General features: G+C 39.8%; 1 protein-coding gene, 1 non-coding gene and 2 pseudogenes across 2 annotated transcripts; 1 reads left to right on the top strand and 3 right to left on the bottom strand.

Moving 5' to 3' along the window:
* Window positions 1-344: 344 nt before the first annotated feature.
* On the bottom strand, window positions 345-802 carry LOC149851448 (11-beta-hydroxysteroid dehydrogenase A pseudogene; annotated as a pseudogene).
* On the bottom strand, window positions 590-8,687 carry LOC149851446 (11-beta-hydroxysteroid dehydrogenase-like; annotated as a pseudogene).
* LOC149851447 (U6 spliceosomal RNA) lies at window positions 5,098-5,204 on the top strand. The gene has a single exon (XR_016425947.1). It is a non-coding gene; the product is annotated as a U6 spliceosomal RNA (small nuclear RNA).
* A 2,021-nt stretch (window positions 8,688-10,708) lies between the features above and the next one.
* On the bottom strand, window positions 10,709-16,272 carry LOC149851445 (putative metal-nicotianamine transporter YSL6). Its single transcript, XM_090000760.1, has 7 exons — window positions 15,825-16,272; window positions 14,934-15,106; window positions 14,679-14,776; window positions 14,026-14,163; window positions 13,180-13,369; window positions 12,270-12,402; window positions 10,709-11,805 (listed from the first exon to the last, which is right to left on the bottom strand). Exons 1-7 carry the CDS (start codon window positions 16,186-16,188, stop codon window positions 10,871-10,873), a joined length of 2,031 nt encoding a protein of 676 aa, XP_089856886.1. The 5' UTR covers window positions 16,189-16,272; the 3' UTR covers window positions 10,709-10,870.
* Between the last annotated feature and the right edge of the window lie 199 nt (window positions 16,273-16,471).

Raw genomic sequence — 16,471 nt, 5'->3', positions numbered from 1 at the left:
TTTTTCAGGGTACCATGCTGATGGAGATAAACGAAACCACCCCCGTGCCTGTAGCATTGGAGATGAACCAAGGTTGTCCATCGTCCGATGCATGGATGCTGCTCAGAAGATTAAAACTGTACACCGCCCCAAGAAGTCTAGAGTGCCGTCCAAGCCCCATCAACATCTCACCTTGAACTTCATATCAGCCGTTTAATAACAAGCTCGCACGAACAAGTATTTTCAACCAACACTCTTTACTTCGAAGTATTACCAAAATTACAACTAAGTACACCAATACACCACACTGATACCAGTAAATTCGAAACTGCCTAAAACTTGACATTATTTATTTACATTGTTTATTAGATTGACAGGTCTTTCTCGCAAGCCATACCACTGTACTTAAATTTTCTTCTTGATAGCATGAATACCCTTCTATAGTCCGACTTTGGCTCCTCTGATTTGATCGACTCAGGGTACATGACGCTTTTGGCTCCAGTACCGTCCAGAATCACCTTACTGGTAGGTTGCTGCGAAGACCCTGGCTTTTTAACATAGAGCATCCGGTAGCGCCATTCTAAAACCTCAGGAGCAAGGAGCTTGTACAGGAAAATGACCTTGAACCAGAACAGCCATGTCACGGATCTCTCCCCTCTGCACACGGCTTTCACACATCCCTGTATGTACCCGACGGGAAACTGCCCGGCCTGAACCTGCACATCGCAAGGTCGGTGAAAAAAAGGATGGGTTCCTGTCTCAAGTCTACTAGACAAGTTAAGAAGTGCTGTCTTACGTCTCTAACTTCTTGGTCTACTTGCATTTCACCGCTCCTGTTCAGGAACTTCCTTGTGTCATCTCTGATTCTATCCAACCTGGTGTTGCTATTGTTATGAATATATCAGGCCCAAGCTCCACCCTCAACGTCTCACAGAAGCTTATAAGTGCAGGTTTGTTTGCCTGTCGGAGAAAAAAATCAAGTTTCTCTTGCAGTCTGGAATTGTTGGTTTCAGGTTGTTTGAATTTACATTGTATAAGCTCATTCTGGGCATTGGCAACCACCCAGCTGCAGAGGAATTCACAACGATCTTCCCTGGGTGTCTTTTTAGATGAGGTAATGGCATAGTAGGTGGGGTATATGGATCCCCAGAAGTTGATATCCTGAGACAAACAGAATCAGAAGCTGCTGAATCGATTATCAGTGAAGAAAAAAAAAGAACGATAATCTGTCGTTACCATGAGTGGTCCTAAGGTGGCGATGTCTGTTGCTTCCTCCAACATGCAGACGCAGGTGATCCCAGCATTATTCACAAGATGATCGACTGCCCAGTAAGAGAAACGACCATAAAAAAAGAAGAAAATATGTCGGAAATACCGTTCATTTTGTAGATGAATTCTTGCTTGCTTACATATCCGAAAATGGTTGATGGCTTCTTCAACAAATCGTTCGCAGTCCTCCACTTGAGAAACATCCGCTGCAATGACCTGAACGCCTGGCGATTCGAACCTGAGCCATCTCTGCCACTTTATGGAGGCACTCCTCCAGGCGACCAGAGCCATGGATGATCCTCTCTTCGCATATTGGTAAGCAAGTAATCCGAATCCAACTAAGTTTACTACTGATAAAAGAAAGTGGGGCAAAGAAATAAGGACATGAAGGGCAGTGAAGTAGACCTCGCCGATGCCGGAGGAAGCGCCGTCCTCACTGAAAAGGAGGCGGAAGGAGCAGAGAAGCTTCAACAGGGAGTAGGGTGTTGAGAAGAGGCAGAGGGAAGAGGAGGGCAGCAGGGGGAGCCACCAAGTTCAGGTTGAAAAAGTCACTCGGACGTTGAAGAAGAAGATGAAGGCGACAAGAACTTTTGCAGGAGGCTCTGTCCATTATGTGATTCCTATTAACTCGTGTTCTGCGGTGGGCTTGTGATGAGGCATCAACACGTACCATAGAGACAAGTTGGCCATGCAAGGTTGGTAGCCAAAAACTGAAAGGTTGTAAGACTGATAGTACATTTCAATCGGCTTTCTGTGACTTACCCTCATACGTTCTTCTGCAATAATGGGTCTCACAGTTACAAGAGTTCGGATGACGGGGTGTCGCACCGACTTGACGGCTGGATAGTGATAAATATCGCAAGATTTATGAAAATCTTGTGATAATGTCACGAGAAATTGCCTGAAAAGTTTAAAACGGTAATTTCTTGCGAGATTTTCAAAATATCGCGAGATTTATGAAAAAACATAAATGCTTCAATTTAAATGCCATATTTACGTTTTAAACGGCTATTTATTGTGAAAAACTGTGTATTTTTATTTTTAAATAAATTTTAGTAATATTTTCTTATAAAAATTATTTTTTGTATTTTTTTATTGCTGAGATTTTGCCGGAAAAACACTAGATTTACGAAAAAATTTAAATTTCTCATGAGTTTTTGAAAAACGAGATTTTGCGAAAAAAACAGGTCACTATGGGACAACGCTGGTCCAGATTGGGCTGGGCTGGTCGGGCCAGGTCACGTGGCTCTTGCTCACTTTTCTAAGAACAGGATACTTGAGTAATTAAAAAGTGGGGTTATGTTTGGTATAAACGATTGTACCTCCAATCTAGTTTGAATCTTACGATGCTAGTTGTTTTGGCACAGCCTAATCTCGTAGATGTGTTCAGCATGCCTCGATTTAGTAGGAATCTATTCTTTGATCATGTTTTTTCAATGCTTTCATAGCGATTGATTTTTGAATCACTGGAAAAACTTGTATACATGTCAGATTTTGGTGATCTAAACAAAACCTGTAGATCAAATATATGGCGTTCAGTGAAATAAAAAAGTTTTGCCTCATTTGTGAGGCCGTTTGCACATACAAATGACTAGCAAACATAAAACTGACCACCGTTTGCATTATTCCATTCAACCATCTTCGTTTTTAGTTGCCCTACCGTAATGTATAAAGTGATATTTTTGTCTCTCTGCAAAAGAGCTCATTTCATATCATCCATCTTATGGTCTTTCAATAAACAAATCAACCATAAGAGCAGTTTGGTTTGTTGATTTTAAGACCGAGCCTGTCTGCAACTTATATTATAAAAAGCTAGGGGTGGCAATTTCTGACACGACCCGCCAACCCGCCTCTTAGGCGGGTTCGGGTTGGGCTTAAGCCAACCCGTTTAATAAACGGGTTGACCCGCGTAACCCGTTTATTAAACAGGTCGGGTTCGGGTTGGGGGTATGCCAACCCGCCAACCCGGCTGACCCGTTTAATAAACGGGTTAGGCGGGTGGGTCAACCCGCCAACCCGTCTGCCCGACCTGTCAACCCGCCAACCCGACCCGTCAACCCGACCCACCAACCTGCCTACCTGCCAACCCGATCCGTCAACCCGCCAACCCGACCCGCGAACCTGACCTGCGAACCTGAAAACCTGTTTACCCGACCCAACCCATTTATTAAATGGGTTGGCGGGTCGTGTCGGGTTACCCGTTTATTAAACGGGTCGGGTTCGTGTTTGCCACAGCCGACCCGTTTAATAAACAGGTCGGGTTCGGGTTGAGGTATGCTGACACGCCAACCTGCCAACCCGACCCGATTGCCAGCCCTATAAAAAGCAGAGGTAAATGTAAATCTTAAGGATTTATCGTACATCCAACCAACCCCCAACCCCAGTTTAATCAGATTTGATCGGTCATCCAATGGAAACAGACCTGTTTAAAGCCACATGATTATAATCTGATGTGGATTTAGTTTTTGTTTTTTGCTGAATTCAGTTACATGTAAAAAATGGGTTTCAGTATGAGCTTTTCTTCAGCAGAATCCGAATTCGAATCTAAATCTGTTCAGCCATTAGTCAATATCGGATTGGTGGGATCTGATATTGGTCACATCCCACCTGAATCCAAATTGTTTACATTCTTAAATGTAATAAACCCAAAATGCTAAGTGATCGTTTGTTTTTCTTAATTACTGATAAACCATCTGACGTTTTGTAAATTGCTTTAAAGACTTTGATATGATTTTTGAGACATAAAATTTTAATGCATTGTACACTGTTTATTTTTAAAACCCTTAAAAAACCTGCTCATTTTTCACAAAAACAAACATTGTAGATCACAACCATAAGATTAAATAAAAAAAAAAAATCTTTAACCTCTGATTTTTAGCTCAATAGTTACACATAATTTGCTTCAAAGGCACTATATAGCTCAAACGTTAGATGCCCGATGGGTTTTTTGGCTTTTTCTATGCTTTTTAAGGGGTTTCGGGCCTATAAATGTGTTGGGCATGATCAATTTACTAAGAATCCACACCTAAATCATGTGTTTTTATTAAAAAAATGATGTTTAAAGCTTCAAAATTTTACAAAGTTTTTAGTTTGTTGATTTTTCGAACCTAATAAAAAACCCACCCAAGGATCGACGCTTAAGAGCTGATCCCTATAAGATCTGTACGGACAGGATTTATAAATAAAGTTAAAAAAACTGAAAAAACCATTAAGCACGTTCATTGAACACCTAACGTCTGAGCAACTACCAATAACCTTGAGGATGATGGTTTTGATGTTTCAGGCCATGTTCGATAAATCTAATTCAATTTGCTAAAAATAAATTGTTGGATAATATCTTTTTGACAATTTTTATGAGCTTTAAAATTTATAAAATTTTGAGCCCTGGATTTTTTAATTCTTATAAAATCCTACTCACGTCATATTTAAATGATTCAAAAGCTTATTTTTACTAAACTAATGTAGATCACGTGTAAGGTCAGATTTCAAAAAGTGTTGAAAAAAATAAAAAATTGACCATCCACGCCCTCCTACTGTTGGAAGAAGCCACTCTCTCTCTCTCTCTCTCTCTCTCTCTCTATATATATATATATATATATATATATATATATATATAGGAACAGATTCCGTACTTAACTGCCCTAGATACCATTTTCCAGCCATTGTGTCACGAAACAAATTCCATCCCTTAAGACATATTTGGTCTTGTCACAGCCCTTAATCAGCCATAAAATACTCTCATGAATGCTCCTTACTACTATAGTTGAGACAATTTTGAACTCAGCATGACCACAAACAATCCACTGAAGAGTTGAACAAAGCAAAACTCTTTAGAAGCCATCACTGTGGGTCTCTCTCTTAGGAGACATCTGATAAAATTGAAACGGTACAAAGAAGATTAGCATGACCCCTGCGCAAGGATGACACACACAAATCGAGAAATGGTCTACTTTTTTTTTCAGCTGCTGTATGCTTTGTCAGGCTGCCGAAGAATCTTCTTTCCACCTCTTCTGGTCTTGCCCTACTTTTGTGGAGATCTTTCATAGGGCTTGAAAGCAACCAGAGGTCCTGGTTATGGAGTAGTCCTTTGCGCTCGACCTCATCTTGGGTCCGGTCTGCCTACAGTATGCTATGGCTGTTAATCTGGAGGTCATGGTTGTTTACCACTTGGTGGTTCATTTGGATGACGCGCAACGATGGCATTTTTTGAGAATCTCCGGTTCACATTAATCTTCTTGCGCACAAAATCCTAATGGACGTTTACGTGATTCTGCCTATTCATTTTCCCAATCTTACTTTTCCTGTTGGTGTTGCTCCGCTCCCCCAGACATTTTTGGTTTTGCCCGCTTGTTTTTTGTTTGTTTTGCCTGTTTGTTTTGTTCTCTTTGGGTTGACCCTTTTTGTGGCTATGTTAAAATCTTGTTTCGGTTCTCTCTTTCTATAGCAATCTACCCATCTCTTTTAAAGTCTTTACCTCATCTGTCTGAATGAACTGGGGGAATAAGACCTGTTTGGCCCCTGTAGTGTCCAAGATGACCTTATTAGTGGGGTGCTTTAGGGAGGACCATGGTCTTTTGACATAGAGCATCCGGTAGCACCACTCTAAAACTTCAGGAAGAAGAAGCCTGTAAAGGAAAAGAACCCTAAACCAGGAAGGAACCGTTACACCTCTCTTACCTCTGCATAAACACATTCCTCAGCAAAAGCAACAGGAACCGGCCCAATCTCCACCTGCCCATTACAGCATTTTGGTTAAAAAAAAGAGAGAATTGGTGAAATTTCTGCTTCAAGACTATCAGATCATTAATTGAAGCTTTGGTCTGATGAGCTGTGTGCAGCATGGTGAAAGAATGTATGTATGCCTTACATTTCTAACATCGTGGTCTACTTGCATTTGGCCACTCTTGTCAAGGAACTTCCCTTGTGTCATCTCTGATTCTATCACGCTATGGGTTGCTATTGTGATCTTTATTTCAGGACCAACCTCCACCCTCAATGTCCCATAGAAGCTTATCAATGCAGCCTTGCTTGCCTACAAAAGAAGTTATTAAAAAATCCAAGTTAATCAGTATATATATATATATATATATATATATATATATATATATATATATATATATATATATATATATATATATATATATATATATATATAAAAGGAATGAAAACCTCCCCAATAGAGACCCTCACAAACCTTTTCAATGAATTTTTTGGTATTTATATTGATTGATTTACTATAAATACAATTTGGATCATGAATATTAGATGGAAAAATGGTATTTGAAGCCTCATAAATAATTTATGAAAATTGTACACCATTGATTTTGAAACTTATAAAAACATATCCAGGAATCAAATGCTTGGAAAACTGATTCCTATAAAAATAAAATTTTGAAAAAAATACCATATATATATATATATATTTGGTGATTAATATTTGGTGCTATTGAACACACCAAATCATGTGAAACTACAAAGCTGAAAATCATAGATTCAAGCTTTATCATCTCAATCTGACCACATAGATGTGTTTAGGAAGGTTTGCTAAAGATCAAACCTTGGATCTGTGTTATTTCAATCCAACAATATGATCTACTGTCATGAAATTTTAGTGCATAGTGAACCATTTTTTTTAAGCCCTTAAGAAACCTGGTTATGTCATAATCATATGATTCAATATTCATTTCCCACTAAACAAACATTACAAATATTGTAGATCACATCCATAAGATTTAATTTACTAAAAAAAACTAAAATCTAGGATTTTCAGCTCAATAGCTCCATATAATTTGGTGCCTTCAATAGCACTAATCTATATTATTCTAAAAAAAAGGACTAATATATATAAAAAAACATATGTTGTGCATGATAGGACCAATTTTTCTTATGATACAGAACTTGTATTTTGGAAAAGCTCCCTCTAGAGGCAAAATAGTATCAAACGACTGGATCTTTTGTTTTTGAAAGAGACAAACCTAATATTTAGGTGAGGCGCCCTAAAATAACATGTCCATGAAACCTTCATAGCTTACATTATATAAGCTCATTCTGGGCATTGCCAAAATAGCACCAGCAGCTGCGTTAACAACAATCTTCCCTCGGCTCCTTTTGAGGTGAGGTAGGACGTGGTAGGTGGGATATATGGATCCCCAAAACTTGATATCCTGAGATCCAAGCACCACAATTAGAACTCTTCCTCCGCAACCTTCCACGGTGAACCATAACAAACAAAGACTCTGTAGGAATTATTACCATGACCGGTGCAAAAGTGGTGATGTCTGCTGCTTCCTCAAACATGCTGATGCACAAGATCCCAGCATTGTTCACACGATGGTCCACTGCACACACAGCAAATAGGAAATAAAAAGCAAGATTTAAGCAACTACCATCTACTGCATAGTTATCAGGAAATGAAATGAAACACAAGAACCGATGAGTGACGAGGAAGTGGGGAAGTGTGTGTTAAGATACGTAGTATGAAATCGGAAGCGAGATAAAAAAAAACAAGATTTAAGCAAATACCATCTACAACATAGTTACCAGGAAACGAAATGAACGATGCGTGGTGGGCATCTGAGAGCAGATCAGTTGATCTGTTAAATCACTTTAGGAAAGTGATTTGACATCTTCACCGTCCAATGCTTCATCCCACGAAGACCTAGAAATGAAGAGAGCACCGTTAAAAAGGAGAAATGAAATTGATTTGAGAAATGAAGAGAAAACGGGCTTCAAAGTTTTTCTTATTTGGAACGAGGCTTTACCAAAGCTTCTCCTTTAAGGGGGCGTTTGTTTCATGTTCTTTCCTAGAAAGAGAGGAAAGTTTTTTCTGTCAAAATGGGTTCATGCCTCCCTCTAAGGAATCATTTTCCCTCCAAAGTGGCTCTTTCAAAGGAAAGAGGTTTTCTTGGGTGAGTAACAAACTTCCTCATGTAACAAAAAGCTTTTGATATATATGGTTTAGAAGTAGTTTTCCATGACTTACATCTCCCAAAGTGGTTGATGGCTTCATCCACGAACCTTTTGCATTCATCTGCTCAAGAAACGTCTGCGGGAATCGCAAGAACATCGGGTGAACCCAAACCACGAGCCTTCTCTGCTACTTCATTGAGGCTCTGCTCCCTCCTCGCAACCAAAGCCAGGGATGCTCCCCTCCTGGCGTACTGATAAGCAACTTGTGTCACAAGAAAATACGGAGGGGGGAGAGAGCAAAAGTTACTCGTATAATGAGAAGCATACTAAAGAAGAAGAAGTGAATGCATGAGACCTCTCCAATGCCAAAGGAAGCACTAGTGATGAGAACGACCTTGCCCCGCACGCTCTCGCTTGAAAAAAGTGTAAGAAGGAGCAGCCAAGAGACTTGAAGAGGAGGTAAGATGGAGCGAAGAAGGTGAGGAAGAAGAGGGCTAAACAACGTCCATGAATTTGTTCACTAACTCCATGTCTGTGTGTATATATTGGTGGAGAGAGAGAGAGCCGAAAGAAATTCAACATTACCACTCATGAAGATCAACAAAATGTTGAACCCATGAACTGAACAAGAGAAAATGCCAAAACAAATAAAAAAGGAGAAGAGAAAAAGAACATGCGGGCTCACGTAGGAGCCGCTTGCCCAGATTACGGCAAAAAAGAGGTAGTGTCAGCAGGGGAGCGAAAAAAGATCACTAACATGCATACGCAAGATCGCATAAACATCTACCAAGATTTTATGCACCAGGTTTTGAATGTTAAACAAAATTTGACAAAAATGAGCATCGTTTCACACCATCCAAACAAACCACCAAGAAGTAAGCAACCATACACGTCCACCAGATGAACCTCCACCTCGTGCTATGCCTAATACAAACCGAGCCCAAGATCAAATCTAGCGCAAATGACTCCTCCTTAACAAACACTTTTGGATGCCTCTGAATCTTGCTAAAGAGTTCCACAAATATTGGGCAAGACCAGAACAAGTGAAACGTAGATTCTTTTGCAGCTTGACAAAGCATGCACCATCTCGAGAGCTGAATGTCCCACTTCTTTAAATTACTGTGGGTCTGGATCCTATCTTGCAGAATTAACCAAGCCAGGACTTGAGAACAGGGAGAAGGACCCTTCGCCCGAAACACATTCTCGGGCAACCAATCAACCCCTAGGAGGAGCAACGATCTATAGACTTTTGAGGTGAGAAACTCTTCGCTTGAAGCCAGCGCCCACTGGAACCACTGGCCAAAATTTTTGGAGTCCTCAAAATGGTCTTTAAAGCAGGCTAAAGCCCTCAACCACGATTTACGCAAGTGCGAGAGCGCCAAACCCCGGGTTTCCAGACGAACCGGGATAAGAGCAGGAGCCCCACATTTAGAAAGAAGCAAACGAGTACAAGGGTTATCCGGTTGGTGGGCCAACCAACATTATCTGACGACAAGAACAATGCTCCGCAGTCTGGGCACAAGAATGCCTAAATCAGCCATACGCCGAGATAAGACCACCAAACGTCAACCAATCAAGTGACGCTTACCCTTGAGTTGACACCCAGACCATACAAAACCTGCCAGCAAGCACGTCAGCTACTTCTCTACTCTCACAAGCATCACAAGTATAGACATGAAATTTTTTGAAATAATTGAAAGAACATGTCTGACTAAGGTTAGACAGACAGCGATGGAGTGGAAAGTGTACCTAAGGGACACGTTGTGTACTTGGTGAGAAGACGGGAGTAGTCGGTGGTGCTGGCCCCTTGCTCTGTTGGCGTTGCTTCTCGGTAGCTTTTGGAAGTGCACGCACGGGACATAGAGCCTCCTTGACACCGAGACACAACATTTAGGGAGCGTGTAATGATAGACACGAATCTAACACGTTAAAACACACATACATATACCAAACATTGTTTTAAAATTTTTTAATTGTTTTTAATGCATATTAATAATCTTTATTAAAAAAAATTATATATTAAATTCCAAAAAAGTTTTTTATTAACTAAAAAATAAAAAAATCAGTGCCCTCGTGTCCTGTTTTCCCCAAAAAAAATTGGGGGACTTGAGTCGCTTGGTTAAGTCATATCCGTATCTTGGTGACGCAAAGAAGATTGAGAAAAAAACATGGCCAATCTCATGACAGCTGGGTCTTTACTAATCTTTAATTGGGTCCAGCAGAGATAGTCAAATCATTGGATTTACATTATGAATTTATCACATTGAACCGGTGCCAAGGCAAGCCCCAAGAGGCTGTCGTAGTGAAAGTGGGGCCTTAGGTGGTCAGGGTTCCATTCCCATGGGCTCGTGCTGAAGCAAAGCGACTCCTAGGTCTCTAAGTTTCTGATCCCGGAAGTGGGTTTCCAAATTCCTCATGGAAAAAAAAAACGGTGCCAAAACAGGAAGGTTTTTTATTAAGAATTGTAGGCTTTGACAATAATTATCTAAAAAGTTAACAAATGCCTTTCACTACTGATGGATATACTTCTAAGAAGAATAACATGCAACAGTTAACCAAGCTGTATCATATTTTTGAACAGCAAATGAAATTAAACCATGGCATGCAGCACAACATACACAGAGTTGGTAAATTTTACAAGAAAATGCAGGGAGGTTTTATACACAGGGTCCTCCATAGTTTTCACACGAGGAGAGAGCATCACCATCCTTCTTCAGCTGCTTCCAGATGGTCCAAAAGACATGCAAATGGGTGGATTGATCTTAAAAATGGAGAGAATAGCTGATGGTATTGTCCATATCCCATCTCCACATATCAAACCAGATGCAAGCGCACCAGCATACACCTCGGAGTCCTTTCTGTCTATCCTCTCCCAAACATACAGGATCACAGTCCCCACAAACATGTCAATAGCAAAGTATGACCCTATATAGAAAGGGATCCCCATAGCCATTGGAATTGGGATGAATCTTGACACCTTCTTAGGAGTGACATCCCTTAGCAAGTTTATAATCAGTGCTGCAACAAAGAAGCCACAACTTATCTCTAAGCAGTGTTTTGGCAGAGCTGAGAAGCCCTCAACCCCAAGAATTGCCATCTCCCGGAATATTACTGCATATGGAGCCTTGTATGGTCCATCAGGTGCCCCAATATCAAAAGCATTCCAGAATAACCAGAAAGTAAGTGGTGCAATGACGCAGCCCATTGCAGTGCCCACTAGTTGGCTAACAAACATTGATCTTGGTGATGAGAATGTAAGATAACCAGTTTTAAAGTCCTGCATAAGATCAGCAGCTGTGGAGACGATAGACATCATCACTCCACATGCTGCTAGTCCAGCAATGACACCACCATTGCTACCGACACATGAAGCGAATATGAATAGCCCAAGCTTTCCATAGGTAGAAGCCAGACTCCAGTCAGTCAGTCCTGTGCCATACGAATTGCAGAACGCAAGGGCTGGGGCAACAATGTAGCAAACAAGAACGAAATACCATTTAAGTGGTGGGAAGATGAGAGGCATGGTTGCTGTAGAGATACCAGCTAGGACAACATAACCAGAGGCTGCAATCCAAGTGGGGATCTTGTCTATTAAGAATGTCTCATCTCTCCTTCTCTCTTCCATGGATAGCTTCGTGGTCTCAGCATCTGCTACAACAGTGATAAACGACTCATTTTGCACAAAATAAAAGACATCAAAAATCCCCTAAACTAGTCATCTTTCTTTTTCCTTTTCCATTCAGATCAGAATGAGATTATTTTTTTTCTTCTTTTTTGTTTGCTAGGACTTTTTGCCATATTTTTACAAGCCAGTCTCTGTTTCTTCTGACAGTTCAGCTATTTGTAGTTCACAAAGAAACTTAGCAAATTATTGCAGCTTTCCAAAACAGTTCTAAAAAAAGTATGGATGTTCAAGCCTGTCAAATTCACAGGGCTAATGACACTACATATATTCACTAGGCAAAAACCCTGCAAATGTATGATAAGATATCCTTACTGCAAATAAAAAAAAGTCATGCACACCCTAGAAATGTTCATTGTATAAATAATCTAATGCACATCAAATGTAATTATGGACACTCAAGATGCTTCACATAGAAAGGTTTGATTACCTTGTAATTTATTTGTGAGAGGAATCTGGTCTTGTTTTGACTTTTGAGCAAACATTTCTCTTGCTGTTATGATGAGTATCTTAATCAAATTGTAGACACCATCACCAAGAATGAGAGAAATTGCTATAAAAACCTGAGATATGAAAAACAAATGCACTTTTCAGGCATGCAATTTGTCATAGGACCATAAGCTGTTCCTTGAACTAGCAGCATTAACATGAGCATCCATCATGATGGAAGAAAAAACAACTTATTAGCTGCACAGTTCTTGAAAATTTAAAGAAGATAAACTAACCAAAGAATCACTGTCACTATACTGCCATCATAAGGTGGGAGGAAAAATACACTAATCCTGCACTAAAGTTCCTATGGTCAACTGAAGACACAAGTGTAGATGAAATAAGAGAAGGCTAAGAAATCCAAGTAAAAATACAGTTTAGTCAAAGAAAGCAGACAATTTAGGTGTCCGGGCCTATATCTATATCAATGAGGTTCAACATACAACAAGAGTAATTTACTAGCAACACTGGCGCCAAAACAAGTATCTGTACACACATCCCGGCCTTAATAGCTCATATTAGCTCTTAAAAATGTTAGTCTAAGGTTTATAGCACAATATCTAGAACTCGCTTTTAACTGCATAAACTTATAAACCTCTAACTGGTTTACATTTCATATCTATAAGGGATGGTACTCATGAATTGAAAGGGTAAGTCGGTCAACCTAGTCCCCATTATCAGCCTGGAAGAAAGCTAAAAAGGAAACATCACAACACTCAGCACTGCTAGCTATCAGATTTGAAGAGAGTGCGAAAAGAAATCGATATATAACTTTGTGCATGAGAAATCCAGAACTATGATAAGAAATTGGCAACCTCCATTTGGATGTTTGGAAATCAGTCATTCTATACCTTGTATCCATATAGACCTTTGAAATCGTTGCTGCCAAGACCCTCCGGGTACCAGTCACCAGCATGTCTGGTAATAGATGGCCACAAAATGCCCCAGGAGATAATTGCCCCAAGAAGAACAGAACAATTAACAATGTGGGGGCAAATAAGTCCACATCCAATGTAAGTTGGGCTGAAATCAAAATAGAACCTGCCAAGACAAATGAAATAAAAAAAGGAAAGCTATAAACAGGATTTAGAAAAATGTGCCTTTTAGACTACAAGAATTGTCAAAAAGATTGCCTTTTTCAGTAAGAATGTGAAATGAGCCCTCACTTCACACAGAATATGTGTCTCATGTTGACACGACACAACACCGTACATGACACAGGAGTTAGGACACACAAATGACGACATGAATACAGACAAAAATGTGTCAGACATGGTCAAAACCTTGTCCTTGATAAGGTCAAAGAAACAGTTGCAACCCCTTTCACAACTGAGACATCTATATGGAAAAGAAAGGGCACACATGTAAATGATTTCTTTTTTTCCCAGCTGAAAATATGTACAAAATCTTCCACTTTGTCAACTTCTAGAACTACACAAAAAACAAATTTTATCTTACCCATCAACATTCATTGTGCATCTGTTCTACCCAACGATGGAGTGTCATAGGAGGTTAAATTACGAAGCAAACAGAACAGAGACACAAATAAATGGTTATACTGCCAAAAAGTTGAAACACATGTTCAATAGAACAGCTAATTGGACACAACTTATTTAGTGACAATCTTTAAATGTAGGGAGGAAAAGGAAGAAAAATTGCTGATATATTAAGCAGAAGAAATCAACCAAATCACTTACGTGTTCTTATATGCTAGCAAACCAAGGCTTGGAAAGTTGTCAAAACCACAAGAATCTCCAATACCACTGAAGAACCACTTGAAAAAGCTCCAGAACAAGCTTATACCAAGATATTTTCCAAGACACTGAACTTGTTTCCTGCAACCAAATGGATCAAAGTCAAATAATATGCATTATTAGGAGAATATGACAAAGAAGAAGAATTTACTGAAAAATTGAAAAATGAATTTGATTAGCATGTGTTAACTTCCACATTTGATGATTATCATGCCTTACAATTCCAACATATCTTGAGCCCCAAAACAAAAAGGTGTCCTTTTTAAAATATAATTTTTCCTAACCCTACATGTAGTGCCTGAAAGAATCAGGTTTGAGTTGTACAAGAAAGTGAAGTATTCTGCCATAATGCACATTTCTAGGGAGTAAAAGTTTTATCTCCACTATAGCGTCAAGACTTTCAGCCAAGCAACAAGGGCAAAATGCAAGACATTGACATAAGAAAAAAACCTTGCCTTTATTTGACAATTACAAAAGTCTGCAACATATTAAAGTGAGAATCTGAATTATCAAGTAGACAACCCAACATATACGGCTAGAATATCATGATGATCATGATGGACAATATACATGATGCCATTAATTACATAGGCTACCTTGCAAGTTCAGCTCCTGTATTTGTGTGAAAGCTATTTATCAACAAGGCTGTGGCTGTCCCACTGGGGTATGTGAGCTTGTAATCCAATACCATTATCTGTGATCATCAATTCAAAAAACAGCCAATAACAATTTTGAAAATCAATAAAAAAAACCATGCATATATAACCAAAAGATCTACCTCAGCAACTACATTACCATATACACAAAAGACTTAAACAAAATGTCCACAAAATAAGAAAAAAAAATTGCACCTTGCGCAATGGGACAAGACTGAACAGCCCAAGAAAACTAACAACAAACAGAAAGCCAATCATCCAGCCCAACGATGGGTTCTTTATGTCTTCCACTCTGTTACCAGGATTGTCATCTCCAATCAATTCGTATGTCCTTTTATCCATTGCAATCAGATACGAACCAAAACCCCCTGTTATTGAGAGACGTAAATGAGATCAAACATACAATTCGATGATTCACAATCGCTAATCATTTTGTCCACAAATAATATCAAATTCAAATCATAGTAGGAACAGTATTATAGCATAGGGTTACATGATTGTTCCAAGTATATGCTACAGGATCAAACTTCCTATTACATAGTGAGAGCGACCAATTAATCATTACATGTATGAGAGAGGTATTCAATCATATGACCAACCAATCAAATCCCAAATCTGAAACAGAAATCCAAGATATTGGTATTCATGCATTGACTGAAACAAAGAAAAAAGAAAAGGTAGATTCGTAATGGAATCAAACTCAACCAACACAGACTTGAAAAAGGCAAAGAGTGGACATGATGGCCGACACAATTTATCATCGATTTAATGGATCAAATAACTAGACGGAACAATTCCTTAATGGAATCAAACTCAACCAACACAGACTTGAAAAAGGCAAAGAGTGGACATGATGGCCGACACAATTTATCATCGATTTAATGGATCAAATAACTAGACGGAACAATTCCTTAATTTCCTCGAGGCTTTCAATCACGAGAAAAAGAAAAATGGAAGAAACACTACAAATCGTGAAAAACCAATGAAATCCACACAGAAAAAAAATAAAAACCAAAACGATAACTCCAAAGGATCGAATCGAGAAACCGAAGAGTGTGAATGAAAAATGCAATTGGAAACACAAACCGCTGAAGGCGAGGCCATAGCAGGCGACGACGCACGTCTGGATGACGGTGTTCTCCTGCCTGGTGAAAGGGGTCGTCCAGAAACCCAGATTGGTGACGAACCCCGTCCACGTCTTGATGAAGAAGAAGCCCAGCAACCCCGCAGCGACGTTGAGGGAGGGGATGATGCCGACGGTGAGGTTGAGCTTGTGGGTGATGATGCAGAATAGGGCGCCCAGCAGGGCGCTCACGAGGAGCCCTCTGGCCGTGATCTGCTCCCTCCATGGTGGAATCCTCTCCACCACCTCGAACTCTTCACCGATCTTCTGAGACCCCCCCAACAACGGCTCCGATATCTCCGTCTCCTTGCCGGTCCCTGTGCCCATATCTCTCTCTCTCTCTCGTCCAACCAATTGCCTTCCCCCACCCTTCTCTCTCTAAAATGTACACGAAATTGTTCTCTCTCTAATATGTTTAATGTGTACTCTATTATCTCTACAATGTATACCAAAATTGCTCTCTCGTCCAACCAACCGTCTCATTTTGTTTGAACCGAGAAGCAAGGACATGAAACCGAGATGGAGTCGGAGATGAAAGTCAAAAATAAAAACTCTTGTAGGGATGAACTTATGCTTTCTCCTGCCTCATCTTGCTTGCCTTATTCCTGAT

Source organism: Nuphar pumila, chromosome 1 (assembly GCF_984573655.1).
Source record: "Nuphar pumila chromosome 1, dmNupPumi1.hap1.1, whole genome shotgun sequence".
NCBI lineage: Eukaryota > Viridiplantae > Streptophyta > Magnoliopsida > Nymphaeales > Nymphaeaceae > Nuphar > Nuphar pumila.
The sequence above is the reverse complement of the archived record's forward strand: the minus strand, read 5'-3'. Positions and strand labels throughout refer to the sequence as shown.

Bases quoted from the DNA above. Each gene is read 5' to 3' on its own strand.
- LOC149851445 (XM_090000760.1), bottom strand. From the start codon at position 16,188: ATGGGCACAGGGACCGGCAAGGAGACGGAGATATCGGAGCCGTTGTTG. The intron at 13,370-14,025 runs GTAAGTGATTTG...TTGTCTTGGCAG, and splicing joins TTGCTAGCATATAAGAACAC to GTTCTATTTTGATTTCAGCC. The intron at 11,806-12,269 runs GTAATCAAACCT...CTGTTGTAGCAG, and splicing joins TCTCACAAATAAATTACAAG to ATGCTGAGACCACGAAGCTA.